The 18,731-nt window shown below is 62.8% G+C and overlaps 3 protein-coding genes across 3 annotated transcripts in view; 1 reads left to right on the forward strand and 2 right to left on the reverse strand.

The window, feature by feature from the left end:
* The first annotated feature begins 1,238 nt into the window (after positions 1-1,238).
* On the forward strand, positions 1,239-8,160 carry LOC136300213 (zinc finger protein 777-like). The gene is made up of 7 exons (XM_066202444.1): positions 1,239-1,291; positions 2,731-2,985; positions 3,115-3,241; positions 3,644-3,829; positions 4,636-5,835; positions 6,446-6,553; positions 7,150-8,160. Exons 1-7 carry the CDS (start codon positions 1,268-1,270, stop codon positions 8,151-8,153), a joined length of 2,904 nt encoding a protein of 967 aa, XP_066058541.1. The 5' UTR covers positions 1,239-1,267; the 3' UTR covers positions 8,154-8,160.
* Positions 8,161-9,558: 1,398 nt separating this feature from the next.
* LOC136295378 (uncharacterized) lies at positions 9,559-14,483 on the reverse strand. The gene is made up of 5 exons (XM_066193910.1): positions 14,319-14,483; positions 13,860-14,228; positions 12,519-12,639; positions 12,047-12,160; positions 9,559-11,377 (listed from the first exon to the last, which is right to left on the reverse strand). Exons 1-5 carry the CDS (start codon positions 14,481-14,483, stop codon positions 10,362-10,364), a joined length of 1,785 nt encoding a protein of 594 aa, XP_066050007.1. The 3' UTR covers positions 9,559-10,361.
* A 1,494-nt stretch (positions 14,484-15,977) lies between these two features.
* Positions 15,978-18,731, reverse strand: part of LOC136300257 (zinc finger protein 777-like) — a 4,640-nt gene continuing 1,886 nt past the window's right edge. Inside the window, exons 4-6 of the mRNA XM_066202526.1 lie at positions 18,476-18,731; positions 18,248-18,379; positions 15,978-17,979 (exon numbers count right to left, since the gene is read on the reverse strand). The exon at positions 18,476-18,731 is cut by the window's right edge and continues 53 nt beyond it. Of these exons, the coding sequence (XP_066058623.1) occupies positions 16,652-17,979; positions 18,248-18,379; positions 18,476-18,731 (1,716 nt within the window). The 3' untranslated portion in view covers positions 15,978-16,651. The remainder of the gene's footprint in view (positions 17,980-18,247; positions 18,380-18,475) is intronic.

Below are 18,731 nucleotides of genomic sequence, written 5' to 3' on the forward strand. Positions count from 1 at the left end.
CTGGGCTGGGCTGGGTGGGAGTGTGGGGACACCAGGGCCCGGGGGTCTGAGCCAACCCATGGGGCGTCGGCACTGGGGGACCCTCCAGGGATGGCGGGGCTGGGGGACCCTCCAGGGGTGCTGATCCTGGGGGTCCCTCAGGAATGTCACTTCAAGGGTACGAGAGGTCCCCCAGAAGGCTGGATCACAGGGATGGGGAGATCCCCCAGGAATGCTGGTCCCAAAGGAGGTGGGGCTGGGGGACCCCCAGCGATGCTGCTCCTGGGAGTCCCTCAGGGCTCCAGTTCAGGGGAATGGCGGATCCCCAAGGACCCAGGATCGCAGAGATGGGGAGATCCCCCGGGAATTCTGGTTCCAGACAAGGTGGGGCTGCTCCTGGGGATCCCTCAGGGCTCCCAGTTCAGGGGAATGGCGGATCCCCAGGAATGCTGGATCGCAGAGATGGGGAGATCCCCCGGGAATTCTGGTTCCAGACAAGGTGGGGCTGCTCCTGGGGATCCCTCAGGGCTCCCAGTTCAGGGGAATGGCGGATCCCCAGGAATGCTGGATCACAGAGATGGGGAGATCCCCCGGGAATTCTGGTTCCAGACAAGGTGGGGCTGCTCCTGGGGATCCCTCAGGGCTCCCAGTTCAGGGGAATGGCGGATCCCCAGGAATGCTGGATCACAGAGATGGGGAGATCCCCCGGGAATTCTGGTTCCAGACAAGGTGGGGCTGCTCCTGGGAGTCTCTCAGGGCTCCCAGTTCAGGGGAATGGCGGATCCCCAGGAATGCTGGATCGCAGAGATGGGGAGATCCCCCGGGAATTCTGGTTCCAGACAAGGTGGGGCTGCTCCTGGGGATCCCTCAGGGCTCCCAGTTCAGGGGAATGGCGGATCCCCAGGAATGCTGGATCGCAGAGATGGAGAGATCCCCCGGGAATTCTGGTTCCAGACAAGGTGGGGCTGCTCCTGGGGGTCCTGCAGGGCTCCAGTTTAGGGCCCGGGCGGTGTCCAGGGGGTGTCCGGGCCGTGGTGGCCTCGGGCATTTGGCCCCGCCCCCAGGCCTGGACCCGCCCACTTTATGACCCCGCCCCCCGTGGTGGCCACGCCCCGTTCCGGTTACGCCCCTCGAGCTGGCCCCGCCCCCGCGTGCCCGGCTCTCGATCCTCCCGCCCGCCAGGGGGCGCGGCTTCCCGCGCGGTGCCGCTCCGGCGGACGGCGCCCCCTGTGGGCCCGGTGGCGGCGCGGGCGCGGGGCCCGAGGCGGCGGCGGTGGCGGCCGCGGCCATGTCCCGCCGGGGGCCCGCGCAGGTCAGGGCCCGCCCGGGCCACGGGACACGGGCCGGGATGCGCCACGGGACACGGGACGGGGCGGGCCGCAGCGGTGCTGGGTCAGGGGCGTGCGGGGGTCCCGCGGGGGAAGCGGCACTGGGGGTCAGGGGGGTCCCCGCAGCGTCCGGGGGAGGGAGGTGGCATGGCGTGGTCCCTGAGGGGTGACAGCTCGGGGGTCTCCGGGAGAGCTGGTTCTGGGGCATTGAGGGGTCCCCCAGGGGAAGGGGGCTGGGGGAACCCCCAGGGGTGCTGGTTCTGGGAGTCACGGGTGTCCCTCTGGATCCCGGGAATGGGTGACACGTCAGGAGGACGGGGGTGCCCCCAGGAATGCCGGTTCGTGGGGATGGAGGGATCTCCCAGGGATGCTGGTCCTGGGAGAGGTGGAACTGGGGAAGCCCCCAAAGGTGCTGTACCTGGGCCCTTGGGAAGGTGGGAATAGGAGGACACGGGCGTGGCAGCCAGGCTCTGGCAGATCCCTACGGAACTGGGAGAATCCCTCGGAGCTCCCGGGGGGTCCTGAGCGGGTCCCCGTTCCCTGAGTAGCTCCCCATTCCCTGAGCGGCTCCCCATTCCCTGAGCGAGTCCCCATCCCCTGAGCGAGTCCCCATTCCCTGAGCGGGTCCCCATTCCCTGAGCGGCTCCCCATTCCCTGAGCGGCTCCCCGTTCCCTGAGCGGGTCCCCGTTCCCTGAGCGGATCCCCATTCCCTGAGCGGGTCCCCGTTCCCTGAGCGGATCCCCGTTCCCTGAGCGGATCCCCATTCCCTGAGCGGCTCCCCGTTCCCTGAGCGGCTCCCCGTTCCCTGAGCAGCTCCCCGTTCCCTGAGCGGATCCCCATTCCCTGAGCGGATCCCCGTTCCCTGAGCGGATCCCCGTTCCCTGAGCGGCTCCCCGTTCCCTGAGCGGCTCCCCGTTCCCTGAGCGGGTCCCCATTCCCTGAGCAGATCCCCGTTCCCTGAGCGGGTCCCCATTCCCTGAGCGGGTCCCCGTTCCCTGAGCGGATCCCCGTTCCCTGAGCGGCTCCCCGTTCCCTGAGCGGGTCCCCGTTCCCTGAGCAGATCCCCGTTCCCTGAGCGGCTCCCCGTTCCCTGAGCGGATCCCCGTTCCCTGAGCGGCTCCCCGTTCCCTGAGCGGCTCCCCATTCCCTGAGCGGGTCCCCATTCCCTGAGCGGATCCCCGTTCCCTGAGCGGGTCCCCGTTCCCTGAGCGGCTCCCCATTCCCTGAGCGGGTCCCCGTTCCCTGAGCGGCTCCCCATTCCCTGAGCGGGTCCCCATTCCCTGAGCGGCTCCCCGTTCCCTGAGCGGATCCCCATTCCCTGAGCGGATCCCCGTTCCCTGAGCGGCTCCCCATTCCCTGAGCGGGTCCCCGTTCCCTGAGCGGCTCCCCGTTCCCTGAGCGCTCTTTGGGGATCCCGCGCAGGTGTCGGGCAGCCTCCGGCGGAAGGCGGTGCCGGAGCTGCAGGAGCTGCGGAGCCGCACGGAGCGCGCCGAGCGGCGCCTCCTGGCCTGCGAGAACCTGGTCGGGGAGCTGGGCAGCGGCGTGGCCGCCCTGAGCACCCTCCTGCAGGACTACGGGCAGCTGCAGCAGCGCCTCTTCAACCTGGAGAACCTCCTCAAGAACAGGAACTTTTGGATCCTGCGCCTGCCTCCCGGCTCCGGCGGGGAGATCCCCAAGGTAGCGGCCGACGCTTCGCCAGGGATCCCGCGGGACTGTGGAAGGGTTGGGGATCCTGCGTGTCCCCACGGTGGGGCCGGACGTGTCCCGAGCCGCGTGTGGTTCCAGAGGAATTCCCTGTGATTCCAGGTGCCGCTGACCTTCGATGAGATCTCGGTGTATTTCAACGAGCTGGAGTGGGAGAGGCTGGAGCGCTGGCAGAAGGATCTGTACAGGGCCGTGATGAGGGGCAACTACGAGACCTTGGTGTCCCTGGGTAAGGCTGGGGGAATCATGGAATCATGGAATAGCCTGGGTTTGGGAGGCTGTGAGGTGGTGAGACCTTGGCACAGGTTTGCCCACATCCCTGCAAGTGTCCCAGGCCAGGCTGGATGGGGCTTGGAGCAACCTGGGATAGTGGAAGGTGTCCCCGACTTCCACTAGAGGGAAATGTTCCATTTCCCTCCTTTGGGATTTTAGTTCACGTTCTGCCTGGTTAAGATCCTCTCTGCCTCAGCTGTTCCCTGTGCTCGGGGGTGGATCTTGCCTCGGGGACAGGGAAGTGTTCGGAGGAGGGATGAGGTGTTTGGGACGGGGGATGAGGGTCACTGTTGGGATGTGCCAGGCTAAAGACACGGCCAAATCCTAGTCTAGCCCCCATCCTCTGCCCCACGAGCAGACTACGCCGTGTCCAAGCCCGACATCCTGTCCCGGATGGAGAGGGACGAGGAGCTCAGCGACAAAGAGGGCCAGGAGCCCCCCTGGACACAGACTGGGGACAGTCAGCAGCCCCCCGGGGCAGCAGAAGAGATGGACAAGGCAGAGGAGGCTCCAGGAGATGAGATCCCCAGGAAAGCTGCCCCAGGTGGGTGCCAGGTGGCCGTTCCTGGAGATCTCCCCTTCGTTAAGAAAGAAGTGCTCACTCCGTGGACTAAAGCACCCCGGAACACGGTGAACCTTCATTCCAAGAGGGATGGTTGTACTTGGCTGGATGAATCCCATGGAGAAAAGCAGTCAAAGCCTGCAGGAGGGGCTGGAGCAGTGGGAAAGGCCTCCTGTAAGACTGGGGCTTCCAGAGACATTCCTGCCTGCTGTGGAAGGACAGGAAATTTGCTGGGAAGTAAGGAACTGGGAGCTGAGGTGGGAGGAGGAGGAGGAGGCTGGAGCTGCTCTGCTTGTCCTGGGGGAACAGAGGAGTCTGGGGAGCCTTGGGGCATGGATTTAGAGTGGGAGGGCTGGGCAGGGAGGTGGGAGGTGCTGGAAAGGGACAGACAGAGCTGGGAACAGCGGAGATGTGGGAAGAGCTGTGGTCAGGAGCTCTTTCCTACAGGATTGAGGAGCTGGGAAGGTTAAAGGCTCCCCAGGAGAGGCTGGCCAGGTGCTCTCCCATGGGAAAACTCACCTGGAACCCAGGCGGGAGTGTGGGGTTGGACTGGAGGAGAGGAAAAGGGAACACAGAGGGACATCTTTGGGGTTCACGTTCTGTTACTCGGAGCTCCTCTCCTGTGTGGATCCTGCCACGGGGCCAGGGAGGAGCCTCCGCCACTGGGGTGGGAGGTGTTTGTGTCTCTGCCGGGGCTGGGAGAGGGGACTAGGGTCACTTTGGGAATCTGGCAGGATAAAGGTGCAGCCAAATCCTAACGAAGCCCCTGTTCTCTGCCCCGGGAGCAGACCGCGGCCAGCCCCACCGCCGGAGCTGCATCGGGAGGGATGAAGAGCCCGGCAACGAAAAGGGTCCAGAACCCTCGTGGACACGGAGTGGGAACAGCCACAAAACCCCACAGACACAGACTGGGGACAGCCAGGAACACCCACAGACTGGGAACAGCCCGAGATCCCCACGGACACGGAGTGGGAACAGCCAGAAAACGCCACAGGCACAGGCTGGGGACAGCCCAAAGTCCCCATGGACACGGAGTGGGAACAGCCAGAAAACCCCACAGACACAGACTGGGGACAGCCAGAAAACCCCATGGACACGGAGTGGGAACAGCCAGAAAACCCTACAGATGCAGATTGAGGACAGACAGAACCCCCCACAGACACGGAGTGGGGACAGCCCAAAGTCCTCATGGACACGGAGTGGGAACAGCCACAAAACCCTGCAGACAGAGACTGGGGACAGCCAGGAGCCCCTCGAGACACAGATCAGGAACAGCCCAAAATCCCCACGGACACGGAGTGGGAACAGCCAGAGAACGCCACAGACACAGACTGGGGACAACCAGAACCTCCCACAGACACAGACTGAGGTCAGCCAGAACCTCCCACAGATACAGTCTGGGGACAACCAAAACCCCCCACAGACACAGACTGGGGACAACCAGAACCTCCCACAGATACAGACTGGGGACAACCAGAAAACCCCACAAATACAGTCTGGGGACAACCAGAAAACCCCACAGATACAGACTGAGGACAACCAAAACCCCCCAGAGATACAGACTGGGGACAACCAGAAAACCCCACAGATACAGACTGAGGACAACCAAAACCCCCCACAGATACAGACTGAGGACAACCAAAAAACCCCACAGATATGGACTGGAGACAGCCCAAAGTCCTCATGGACACGGAGTGGGAACAGCCCAAAGTCCCCAAGGACACAGATTGGGAACAGCCTGAAGTCACCACAGACAAAGAGTGGGAACAGCCCGAAATCCCCACAGACACAGATTGGGAACAGCCCCAAGTCTCTGTGGGCACACACTGGGGACAGCCAGACACTGCCTCAGACACAGACTGGGGACAGTCAGAACCCCCTCCAGACAGGTGTCCCCAACAATCAGAAGCCCCCACAGACACCAGAAGAGATGGAGCAGCAGGAAGAGGCTTCGGGAGAGGATCCCATGCCCATGGAAGCTGGCCCAGGTGAGTTCCAGGAGTACCAGGGAGGATGTGCTTCCCCTTCCCCAGCTCTCCAGGGCTCTGGTGGCATCCAGGCCAGAGGGCACGGCCCTGGTGCTTGGAGAGGCATTGCCAGGGAGCCTTGGGATGTTGTCCCAGGACAGTGGAAGAGGATCTGGACCCAGGAATGCAGCCTGTGGAGATGGCAGGGTGAGGCTGCTCCACGTGGTACCTTGGTGTCCTTCCTCCCAGCCCTCCCCCTGCTTTTGGTCCACGTGTGCCTTCACTCCAGTTCCTCCTGACACCTCCTGCCCTTTCCATAGAATTGCTGGGGTTGGAAAAGCCCTCTGAGATCACTGGGTCCTACTGTCCCCCAGCACTGCCGAGGCCCCATGTCTCCAGGTGCCACCTGGCTTTTAAATCCCTGCAGGGACAGGGATTGCACCACTGCCTATTCCAGGGCTGGAGAGCCCTTTCCAGAAGTTTTCCTGATAGCTGATCCACATCCTGGCCTCTTGAGCTGCAGCTTTCTCCAGCTCTTCCACACACTCCCAGCAATCCCTGGTTGATAATGCTGGAGCGGGGACCTGGGAGGTCTCCACAGGTCTTTCAAACCCCTGTTCCCTGCAAACAGAACTCCCCATCCTGATGATGAACGTGATGTCCCTGAGGGACTGTCAGCCAGCGACAACGGCAGAGGAGGACCCAGAGATGGAGGAGGACGTGGCAGAGCCTGACACTGGTGAGTCACCCTGTGTTGGGGACACAATCCTGGCAGGTGGGTGGGAAGCAGCTTCCAGAGCTGCTGGCCTTGAAATAGGGACAGAAAAGGAAGTTTCAGCGGCTCCTTTTATTTTTTTCCTGCAACATCTTGTTGGTTTAGAGGTGGGTCCCTTGTGCCACTGGTCCTGATGGCACCCACAGAGGGAACCCTGCAGGGATGGGCATTCCATGGCCCTGGGCCGCTGTGGCATAGCTGGACAACCCTTTGGGGGAAGGAATTTTCCCAATTTCCACTCTGAGCCTCCCCTGGCCCAGCCTGAGGCTGTTCCCTCTCCTCCTGTCCCTGTTCCTGGAGCAGAGCCCGACCCCCCCGGCTGTCCGCTCCTGGCACGGAGTTGTGCAGAGCCACCAGGTCCCCCCTGAGCCTCCTTTTCTCCAGGCTCAGCCCCTTGCCCAGCTCCCTCAGCTGATCCTGGTGCTCCAGCCCCTTCCCAGCTCCATTCCCTGGACGTGCTCCAACCCCTCAATGTCCTTCTTGTCACGAGAAGCCTGGAGGAGCCCCGGTCCTGTGTCACACCAGTGCTGTCACACCAACACGGTGTCTCTCTGTTCCAGAGGAAGCCTCACTCATGGAAGATGAAACGTGCGAAGGGGCTTCTCCCAAGGACATCAAGGTGAAGGAAGAGGAGCCCGAGCTGCTGGCGGAGGAATCCACACCCTCAGAGCTCCAGAAGTGTCCCAAAAACGAGCTGGCGAAAGCCAAGAGCAAGAAGAAGCCGAACCGGTGCGAGACCAGCAGCCTGCTGATGGGGAACTGCCGGCGCGGCTACGTGCGGGAATGGTCCCACCCCTGCACCGAGTGCGGGAAGCGCTTCCGCCTCAAGATCAACCTCATCATCCACCAGCGCAGCCACGCCAAGGAGGGCCCCTACGAGTGCCCCGTGTGCGAGATCGGCTTCAGCAACAAGCGGCACCTGGACCTCCACCACAGCATCCACGTCAAGGACAGAGCCTTCGGCGCCAAGGTGTGGGGCAACGTGCACCCCGAGCTGCGCATCCGCCCGCGCCGGCACCTGTGCGGCGGCGGCGGCCACGCCGCGGGCGCCTGGCTGGGCCAGCCCAAGAGGGAACCGGACGGAGATGGTTTGTCCGGCTCCCCGCGGCCGCCCGATTCCAGGCTGAAGTGCCCCTACTGCAAGAAGTTCCTGTCGTGCACCGTGTCGCTGCAGCGGCACCTGCAGACGCACGCGCGGGAGCGGCCCTACTGCTGCAGCGCCTGCAACAAGTGCTTCACCCGCAGCAACCACCTGCTGCGCCACAAGAAGATCCACGAGCGGGCTCTGGCCGCCGCGCTGCGGGGCGAGGGCAACGCCCAGCCCCCTGCCGCTGTCCCGGCATCCCCGCAGCACCCGGCTGCCGAGGCCCAGGCCAGCCTTTCCCGGGGCAACGGGAGCCTCGAGGCTGTAAAAGTCAGCCTGCCCAACGAGCTGCTGTTGGGAGCCACACCGCTGGGGCTCCCAGATAAGGGCTGCCTGGTGCCTGACTGCATCAGGAAAGCCGTGCAGCCCGTGGTCCAGCTGGGATCGAGGGCGGTGGCTTCGGGGATGACAGAGAAATGACCCCGGGATAGGTGTGAACTGTGCGTTGTCCCCGGAGAAAAGTTTGTTGGGTTTGCACCTGATGGGACGCCGGGACTGGGACTCTGCTGCGTTTTAGGAGCTTCCTGGGTTGTGGAAAGAATGGGAAGCTTGGAGACCACGACAGGGAGCAAATTGCAGAAGCCTCCAGCGATCCATAATGCTTCACCAATCCACTGACTTGTTCCTGTTGGCTGATGCTTGGAATTTTCCCAAGCTGACATTCATGGGAGATGACATGGGGAATCCTGGTCAAACAGGAGCAGAGTTTTCACATTCCTTGATGTTGGAGCTGACACAACTGAGGAGGGCAGGGAGAAGGGAATGGAGCTGGCAGCCTTTTGCTCCATGAACCGAGCTTCCTGAGACACCAGATGACATCTCGGAGACGCCACTGCATCCTGTCCACCCTGGGAAGGAGATCAGCCGACACCCCCTCCAGCAAGCTGGGAACGCTGGAGCTTTGCACTGGAAGATCCACAGAACGAACCAAACCCCAGTCTTCTGTCCTGGCATATTCTGGGGATCCCAGCAGGTCTGTCAGGGAGGCCAGAGGCGCCCTTGGGACCATCCTGCACGGGTGCAGAGTGATTTTGGGAATACTTGACGGGTCAGCCAGCCCCCCATGCTGCAGCAGCACCCTCGCGGATCCACCTGCACGGAAACTCCCACTCTCCCAACTGCAGCTCGTCCCCTTTGGCCCAAAATCCCACCATGATGAATCCTGTGGGAAAAGAGTTCTGCAGCTACCTCAGGGAGAGGGGGACCTGCCCGCAGGCAGCCAGTGGAAGCCAGGCCTGGCACTGCTCTGGTGTCCCCTGGAGCCACCAGAGAAGTGTCCGTGGCCAGAGCCCCACGTGCATCCCACCCCTGGGTGTGCACAGGGAGCGTGGACCCAGTGGAGCAGCTGTTGGGACTTCTGCATTCAGTTTTCCAGGTTTTTTCTGTTTTCTTTGAGTTGTTTGATGTAACTGTTTGAGTCCTGAGGTCTCTGTCCCTCTCTGAGCAGTGAGCACTGGCAGGCTTTTCCCATCCCTCATTCCCACTCACTCCCAAGGTGTGATGGTGCTGCTGTGGGAAGCTTTGGGAGCTGAGGGCACACCTGTGTCACATCCAGGTGTGATCCTCAGCCACCTCCTGCTCCGTGAGATGGACAGCAGCGTCCAGCTGCTCCATAGGAATACACGTGACATCCCACTGCTCCTCTGGGCTGGTTACCCCTGTTATCCCTGCCCAGGTAAAGATCCCAGGGGCATGGCTGAGCTGGTGTGCCAGTGGATTAATTCCTCCAGGCCAGCAACCTGGCATTTCTAAATCTGCTGTGACCGGGAGCAGCGTTTCCGACGACATTCCCGATCCCTTTCTCAGGCTGTGGAATCAATAAAGTATTTGTCTCTACGTCTGGCTGTTTTGGGGGCACAGAACTGGGGTCAGCCAGGACAGCTCTCAGCAGGAAGGGTTTGGGAGTCACCATCAGCTCCAGAGCCCCCAGGCCACTGGGAGAGTTGTGGAATCCCCGGCAGGAAGGGGAGCAGGGAAGGGCAGGGCATGGAGTGGCCCTGGCCACCGTGGGTGGGACGTGTTCCTCAGCACTGCCAGGGAGTCCCGCGGTGCCCTAATCCCGTGGGGGATTCCTGTGGGGCTGCTCCACATTCCCATCACGCATTCCCAGCAGGTAACTCTGCATTCCTCCCCTGATGGCCCCGTCCCTGTTGACGCAGGGATGTCACCCCCCCCCAGCCTGCCCCGGAGCACGACAGGAGACCACAGTCAGCTCGTTTTATCTGATTCTCTTCCCGGCTGGTCCTGCCACCCAGCCCCCAGAGCCTTGTCAGGGCTATCAGCTGCCCCCAGGTCACTGAGCACTCCCAGCCCTCCTCCCTGCACAGCGGTGCCGTTCAAACAACCCGAGATCCACCCCGGCGTGTGACACAGCCGCTCCTCCGCCGAATCCCCGCGGCAGCGGCACCGCCCGCCGTCCCTCCTCCGCTGCCTCGTGGCCGGTCCCATCCCACCCTGGGCCCTTCCCTCCCTGCCGAACAGCACAGCAGGCTCCCTCCTCCTCCTCCTCCTCCTCCTCCCCGAGGAGGTGCCGCAAGTCCCGCCAGCATCGCGGACAAATTCCCGGCGCTGCCACAAGTCCCAGCTGCCCGGTGTGTGTGCGTGCGCATCCCTTCCCCAGCCCTCTGGCTACCGCTCGTCCTGGCTCAGAGCCTCCAGCTCCGCCTCGTGTCCCGGCAAGCTGCCGGCCGGGGAGGTGGCCACGGCGTGCACCTTCTGGTGGTGGTTCAGCGACTGCCGGTGCCGGAAGCTCTTGGTGCAGCCGTGGCACTGGAAGGGCCTCTGCTGGGTGTGCCGCCGCTGGTGCTCCTCCAGCGACGCTTTCTGGGGGAAGCTCTCGGCGCACTCGATGCAGCGGTAGAGCCGCTCCCCGCCGGAGCCCGCCCGGCCCGGCCGGCCCGGCCAAGCGCCGCGGAGCTGCGGGCCGTGGATGCGCTGGTGCTTCTGCAGGTGGTGCTTCTGCACGAAGCCCTTGCCGCAGGCGGGGCAGCGGTAGGGCCGCTCCCCGGTGTGGATGCGGTAGTGCTTGTTGAGGTTGGACTTCTCGTTGAAGCTCTTGCCGCAGGCCGGGCACTGGAAGGGCCGCTCGCCCGTGTGCAGGCGCTGGTGCCGCAGCAGCGCGGCGTGGTGGGCCAGGCTCTTCCCGCAGGACGTGCAGATGAAGGAGCCGTTGCTTTTCCTCTCCCGGCTCTGCTGCCGAGCCAGCAGGTTCCGAGTCAGCCGGACGCTTTTCCAGCCCGGCGGTAACGCCCGGGGATCGTCCTGGGGGCTCTGCTGCTCCCAGGCGGGCTGCGGCGAGGCCACCTCGGCCGCGGGGTCTTCTCCCAGCGGCATTCCCTGCGCCAGGGCGAACGGCTGCTCCGTGCCCGCGCCCAGCGCCTGCTCCGTGGGGAAGGGCAGCCCCGGGGCAGGGTGAGCCTCCACCGGCACCACCACCGGCTTGAATTCGCCCAGGCAGAATTCTCCCAAGCCCGCCGCGGCCGCTTTGGGCCCGGCCACGCCGTGGCTGTCCCAGGGAACCGGCTGCTCCTGGCTGAGGGGAAGCTCCTCGTCCAGCCTGACCGCGGGCACCATGGGCAGCGCCAGGAGCTCGGCTCCCTCCTCCTGCGGCTGCTGCTCTTCCGTCTTGATCACGATCATCTCACCTGTGGAGAGACCGCAGTTCGTTGCCGGGAAGTCCTCCCGTGCCTGCAGCTCCAGAGTGGGAGCGGGAGCAGAGGTGGGAGGAACTGGCAAAGAACCAAAGGGAGAAGGAAGGGATTCCCAGGAGGAGATGAGGGGAAGTCCAGGCAGCTTGCTGGACCTCAGGGACATCACGGAATCAGTGAGGTTTGCAAAGCTCTCCAAGATCATCGAGTCCAATCATCAGCCATGCACTGCCAAGGCCACCACTGACCCGTGTCCCCAAGCGCCACATCCACACAGCTTTTAAATCCTTCCAGGAATGGAGACTTCACCTCTGCCTTGGGCATGCTGGACTCAATGGACGCTGTGGCCCAACAACACAATCCTCACAAAAAAAAACAAGCCAAAGGGAATCTGGTTTGCTAGTGAGGGCAAAGCTGAGGTGCGGAGTCCTCCATCAGGGAAAGAACCCCATCGGAATGGCAGAGTTTAAGTGGGTGAATCCAGGGAAAAGGATCAAAGCAAAGCCTCCCCAAAGCAGGAGGGAACATCCCCCCACAGGTCCCCAGCTCCAGAGCCACCCTGACTGAGCCTTGCCCCAGGTTTTTCCCATTTTCTATCCGTAAGAACTCTGCCCAGTTCAGGCAGGTTGTTAGTGCCCACCCTCAGCCTCCCTCTCTGTCACTCACTGTCACCAAGCTGTCCTGGCACCGCTCCCTTCTCGGGCAGCCCGGGGCTCCCTGGATCCTCCCTGTCCTCGGCTGGTGGCAGCAGCGCAGATTTGGAACCAGCATCCTCGGACCCTGGGAAGAAGGGAACTGCTGACAGTGGGGACCAGCCAAAGCCAAAGCTGGAATTCCAGGACATCTGATCACACAGGCCACTGGCACGTGATTTTTGCTTATCCCAGGAAGTGCCTGATGGGCACGCAAGCGCTAAAATTTCAGCCCAGAATTAATGAGTGTGAAAATGTAGGATTCTCTGCAGCAAACCCCTGCAGGGTGATCCACGTACAGCCCATACCCCAGGAAAAAACAGTGCAGGAACACCGGCTGCAGGACACGTCACCTGAAATCCCCCCACGTTCCGCGTGGGGAGGGCTTGGAAGCCGCATCAGCCCAGGGATGAGGATGCTTCTGACACGATCTGAGCGATCCTCACCGAGAGGGACGATGGCCTCGTAGCTCCCCTTCCTGGTGATCCCACGGAGCTCCTGGCTGTCCCCATTCCCCAGCTCCTGCTCCGGCAGAGCGGCCGCCTCACCCTCACCCGCTGCTGGCACCTGGAATGACAGGAGGCTCCACCTGGGGGTCCCCAGCGAGCCCCTCCCCGAGCCCCGGGAGATCCCTGGGTGTGGGAACTGACGGTGATCAGAACATGGGATCTCAGGCTCCAGGCAGTGCCTTGAAGCCTGTGGGAAGGCCAAGGACAAAACCCTCTCAGTCTGGCCTGGGAAATGCTGAGGAGGAACCCTAAACAATCCCTACACACAATCCCTGTAGATCCTCCTCCTGACACCTGGTGTTTTCCCAACTTGTTTACCGGTAGAGGTGTTTCCAAAAAGATGGTGCCCTAAGGGACCAGTCCTATTCATTGCACCCAAACACTGTATAAAAGAATCTGTCTTTCAATAAACTTTGCTATAAACCCTCTGAAGAAATCGGAGTTCTACGTGTCGTTGCGTGAGCTGTCCTGAATCCTAACGATACCCTGGAGGTCTGGAGCTCCTATGGACAGAGCCACATCACGGGGGACATTCCCAGACATCCCAGAGAGGCTCAGCTGTTCCTCCCCAGGCCAGGGGCAGATTCTCAGGAGCCATCCCGGCAGCCAGGTGAGCAGTGACCCCTCGGGCGGGAGCAGGACCCTCAGGTGGCACCATCCCACGTCACCCCAGTGGGACCCAACACGGCTGAAACCCTTGGGGCAGGTGTTCTGCTCCCCCTCTTCCCTGGCGACAGGGACAGGCACCAGAGGAGCCGTGTCCATCTGGCTCCGTGCAGCTCCTGAGAGCCAACAGCACATCCCACGGCCACACAGTCACCTGGGGCACCTTGCCATTGCTTTGGGGACATCTCTGTCACCTGCGGCCTGTCCCTGTCACCCTGGGCAACATCCCTGTGAGCTGGGACACATCCCTGTCCAACTTCGGCACATTCCCATTAGCTGGGGCTTGGCCCGTTTGTCACCGCTGGCATATCCCCGTTATCTGGGGCTTGTCCCCATTACCTACACTCCATCCCTCTTCCCTGGCACTCCTCCTCATTACCGTGGGCCCATCCCTGGCCCCACGGGCTCATCCCCATCCCCGTTACCCGGAGCTTGTCCCTGTCACCGCTGCCATGTCCCCGTCCCCATTCCTCGGAGCTTGTCCCTGTCGCCGTGGGCTCGGCCCCATCCCCATTCCCCGGCCCCTTTGCTCACTCCCCGGGGCTGGTTCCCGTTCCCCGGGCCCATCCTGTCCCCGTGCGGGCCCGTCCCGCTTCCCTGGGTCGCGGTTACCTGTGTCCGCTGCCGGGCGGTGCCGGTGCCGGTGCCGGTGCCGGTGCCGGTGCCGGTGCCGGTGCCGGCGCGGTTTCCCCCGCAGCGGCAGCGGCGGAGCTGGCGCTGGATGCGGCGGAGGCGGCGGGAGTTGTCCCTGAGGAGCGCGGCCAGGCGGGCCCCTCCGGCCCGCACCGTGCGCTCCAGCCCCGCCACTCGCCGCTCCAGCCGCTCCAGCCGCCGCTCCGCCGCCTCCACGCTCCGCTCCAGCCGCCGCTCCGCCGCCGCCGCCGCCCGCAGCGACAGCTCCGCCGGGGCCGCCCCGCCGGGGCCCGCGCCGGGATCGGGGCCCGCGCCCTGCCAGGCCTCGGGCGCCCACTCGGGGTCCTGCTGCGGGGGGAAGAGGGCGGTGAGGGGCGGCCGGGCCCGGCGTCCCGCCGGGGGTTCGGGGCCGCCGGTGCCGGGGGGTCCCGCCGGTACCTGCGCGCGGCCCCACCGGGCCATGGCCGCCCTCAGCGCCGCCGCCGCAGCGCCCCCTGCCGGCCCCGCGCCGCCCGCGCCGCCCCGCCCGCGGCCGCCGCTCCGAGACCCCGGCCCGGGCCCGGCCCGCTCGCTGCCCCATCGGCATCCGGTGTGCAGCCCCATCCGCAGCCCGTCCTATCCTATCCACAGCCCCATCCCATCTACAGCCCCATCCCATCCACAGCCCCATCGACATCCCATCCTATCCTCTCCACAGCCCCATCCCATCCACAGCCCCATCCCATCCCATCTACAGCCCCATCCGCAGCCCGTCCTATCCTAACCACAGCCCCATCCCATCTACAGCCCCATCGACATCCCATCCTATCCTCTCCACAGCCCCATCCCATCCCATCCACAGCCCCATCCCATCCACAGCCCCATCCCATCCCATCTACAGCCCCATCCCATCCCATCTACAGCCCCATCCGCAGCCCGTCCTATCCTATCCACAGCCCCATCCCATCTACAGCCTCATCCCATCCCATCCACAGCCCCATCCACAGCCCATCCTATCCTATCCACAGCCCCATCCCATCTACAGCCCCATCCACAGCCCGTCCTATCCTATCCTATCCACAGCCCCATCCCATCCCATCTACAGCCCCATCCCATCCCATCTACAGCCCCATCCGCAGCCCATCCTATCCTATCCACAGCCCCATCCCGTCCCATCTACAGCCCCATCCACAGTCCATCCTATCCCATCCACAGCCCCATCCCATCCCATCTACAACCCCATCCCGTCCCATCTACAGCCCCATCCCGTCCCATCTACAGCCCCATCCACAGCCCATCCTATCCCATCCACAGCCCCATCCCATCCACAGCCCCATCAACATCCCATCCCATCTACAGCCCCATCCGAGAATGGGTCAGGTTGGAAAGGACCACGGTGGTTCATTGGGTCTCACCTCCCTGCTCAATGAGGGTTATCCCAGAGCACAGGATTGTGTCCAGACCATTCTGGAGTATCTCCAGTGAGGGAGGCTCCTCACCCTCTCTGGACAATCTGTTCCAGGGCTCTGTCACTGCACAGGGAAGTTCTTCCTCCTGTCCAGGTGGAACTTCCTGGGCATCAGTTTCCTGTCTCTTTCCTGTTCCTCCTGTCCTGTTGCTGGGTCCCACAGCGAAAAGCCAGGCTCTCTCAGCCCTGTCCCATCCTATCCCCATCCCCATCCTGGTCTTTATCACATCCACATCCCCATCCCGTTCTGTCAAATCCCACCCCATCCCAATCCCACCCCTACATCCATCCCGTTTCCATCCCCCCATATCCCCTCTCACCTCCACCACACCCCTATTCCATCCCGTCCCCATCCATCCCCACCCCAGCATGAGAACCACAGCTCCATCCCTCAAATCCCCAGTGCCCAGCAACCCCCAATGCCACTCCCAGAGGCCCATCCAGACAACCCCCAATCCCTTCCCACCCCCATCCCCATCTCAGAGTGGGACTGCAGCCCCCCAGCAGCAGGCGACACTCCCCACCCAGTGTTCTGTTCTCACTCTTCCACCAATCCACCCCACAGATCCCATTCCTGGCGGTGCCGCCCAGCAGGACCCGGCAGGACCCTCCCGGAACCCCCTCAAGGAATCCACAGTCAGCATCCTGGTTTCTACAGCATCTATTGGCACTCTCCACAAAAGGGACCCACTCCCAGCATCCCACCCACCCCACCAGGGCTTGGGAACAAGGAGCCCCCTTCCCATGGGCAGGGCAGGTGCCCCCCAGCCCCACAACAGGGCAGAGGAGCCATAAAATGTTGTCCATGCTCCAGCCTTCAACTGGAGAGTAAGAGAGGGGAGAAGGTCTGACAGTGGCCTCTGGTCCCCAGGAGGTCACTGCAAGATCCAGCAGCAGCATCGCATCCCTGGGAGTCACTTCAAGGTCCAGTAGCAGCATCCCGTTCCCAGGAGGTCACCTCAAGGTTCAACAGCAGCATCTTATTCCTGAGAGGACACCTTGAAGTTTATCACGTACCCCATTCCTGAGAGGACACCTTGAAGTTTATCACGTACCCCGTTCCTGAGAGGACACCTTAAAGCCCATCAGCAGCATCCCATTCTTCACCTCAAGATCAGACAGCAGCCTCCTATCCTAGGGAGGTCAACTCAAAAGTCCAGCAGCAGCACCCTGTGTCTGGGAGGTCACCTCAGAGTCCATCAGCAGCACCCTGGGAGGTCACCTCAAGTCTCCAGGAGGTCACCTCAAATTACAGCAGCAGTTTGCCATCCTTGGGAGCAAACCCTGAGGTCCAACAGCGGCCTCCTGCTCCCAGGAGGACACCTCAAGGTCTGACAGCAGCATCCCATCCCTGGGGGGTCACATCCTGCCCTCCCACCCCATCCCCTGCTGCGGGCGGTGCCGTGATGGGCACCGGGTTGGCGCAGGGGAACGGCTGCTCCTGCCGCCTGTGAATCCTCTGGTGTGCCTTGAGGTGGGAGAACCTCTTGAAGGTCTTCTGGCAGATACCACACTGGTGGGGCCGGACGCCCATGTGCATCCAGTGCTGCCGGACAAAGTCCGAGACCCAGGTGAAGCTGCGGTTGCAGCAGGGACACAGGATGAGGTGGTGGCCAGAGTGGCGGCGCTGGTGCACTGTCAGGAAGACCTGGTTGGAGAAGGTCTCCAGGCACTCGTTGCAGGTGTACATCACTTTTCCAGGTGACAGCGAGCACCTAGCGGGGCCGGGCTCCTGCCACACCTTGGCACATTCCCCGCTCGGGGCTTGCGGCTGGGAGGACGGGCACAGGGTCTGGCTGGGACACTCCTCTGGCTTCGAGGCCTGGCAGGTGCCATTGGCTGCCCAGGTTTGGGGCTGGGATGCTGGACACGGCCCCTGGCTGGGACATGCCTTTGCATCCAAGGGCTGGCAGGAGCCATTGGGTGCCCAGTTTTGGGGTTGGGATGTTGGGCACTGGGATGCCGGGCACGGCCCCTGGCTGGAACACACCTTTGCATCCAAGGGCTGGCAGGAGCCATTGGGTGCCCAGGTTTGGGGCTGGGACGTTGGGCACGGTGTCCTGCTGGGACACTCCTCTGGCTTTGAGGCCTGGCACGTCCCGTTAGCTGCCCAGTTTTGGGGATGGGAAGCTGGGTATGGCACCCGGCTGGGACACACCTCCAGCTCCGAGGGCTGGCACGTCCCGTTGACCGCCCAGGCGCGCAGGTGCCGCCTGATTTTCTTCTTGGACATGAACTTGCGGTCGCAGTGGACGCAGACATAGGGCACCCAGTTGGTGTGGCCACGCTGGTGGATCAGGAGGTTGATCTTGAGCAGGAAGGTTTTCCTGCAGATGGGGCAGGAGTAGAATTCCCGGGTGGCATTTCGCTGACAGGCCCCTGGCCGGCCCACGCAGGGATCCTTCTCCGGCTCCCCTGGGCTGGGATCTGCCTGTTCCGTCGTTCTGCAGACAGCTGGTGTCACCTCCTTTCCTGCTTCTTCAGGAATGTTGGCCACCACATCTTGGCCAGTATTCCCTGAATCTTTCACAGCCTCCTTTTCCAGACCCTTGTCCTCTTCCAGACCCTTAGAGGACATTTTGGGCATCGATGGCTTCTCTGCAGCAATCTCCTCCTGTGGCACCTCCGTTGGCATCCCCACTTCGGCATCTCCTGGGAATTTTCAGAAACCAAACATCACTTTTCCACATGGTTTTAAGGTACGAACAGCAGAAGGCTTTGCTCCCACCCTCCCTCACTTCCTGCCCTGTTCCCAGCCAGTGAAAATCCCAGCCCCTCTCTCTTCTTCTAGCTCAGTCTATGAGCAGTGTAAAAGCCAGGAATGGCCACAGCTTGTCCCTGTAGACACCCCAAGAGCAGTCTGACAGACCCCTCAAGCTGCTGGCCCCACCAAGGAGGGATAAAGGCTCTGCCCCAGTACCTGCTGCAGGAGGAGAACAGTTCTGATCCACGGCTTCCCAACAGTGCATGGAGAGCGGGCAGGGAGAGGACGGGGTCGGGGTTGGCTGGCTCAGATCCACCAGGACAGCAGCAGCTTCCAGAGGGACAGGTGCTGTGAGGGCAAGAGCAGCCGTGAAGGTGGGTGAGGAACAGCCAGGCAGGGATCCAGGACCCCTCACAGCAGCAGCAGGATTTGTCAGGCACTCACGTGTGCTGCAGTTCTCTGGGACCACTGTGCTCCCGCTTTCCTCCATCAGGTTCCCACTTTCCTCTGCTGGGCTCCTGTTTTCCTCTGCTGGGCTCCTGTTTTCCTCCACTGTGTTCTCGCTTTCCTCTGTCACGTTCCAACTTATCTCCACTAGGCTCCTGCTTTCCTCCACCAGTTTCTTGCTTTCTTCTACCAAGTTCCCACTTTTCTCTGCCCCATTCCCACTTTGCTCTGGCTCCCTGCAGCCCCTCTCCAC

This window comes from Chamaea fasciata, unplaced genomic scaffold (genome assembly GCF_029207755.1).
Source record: "Chamaea fasciata isolate MVZ Bird 193981 ecotype frontalis unplaced genomic scaffold, bChaFas1.0.hap1 SCAF_1, whole genome shotgun sequence".
Classification (NCBI taxonomy): Eukaryota; Metazoa; Chordata; class Aves; order Passeriformes; family Sylviidae; genus Chamaea; species Chamaea fasciata.

Coding starts and splice junctions, on each gene's coding strand:
- LOC136300213 (XM_066202444.1), top strand. CDS start 1,268: ATGTCCCGCCGGGGGCCCGCGCAG. Junction 1,292..2,730: donor CCCGCCGGGGGCCCGCGCAG/GTCAGGGCCCGC, acceptor GATCCCGCGCAG/GTGTCGGGCAGCCTCCGGCG. Junction 5,836..6,445: donor GCCCATGGAAGCTGGCCCAG/GTGAGTTCCAGG, acceptor CCCTGCAAACAG/AACTCCCCATCCTGATGATG.
- LOC136295378 (XM_066193910.1), bottom strand. CDS start 14,483: ATGGGGCTGCACACCGGATGCCGATGGGGCAGCGAGCGGGCCGGGCCC. Junction 14,229..14,318: donor CCCGGTGGGGCCGCGCGCAG/GTACCGGCGGGA, acceptor TTCCCCCCGCAG/CAGGACCCCGAGTGGGCGCC. Junction 11,378..12,046: donor GCCAGGACAGCTTGGTGACA/GTGAGTGACAGA, acceptor GTCTCTCCACAG/GTGAGATGATCGTGATCAAG.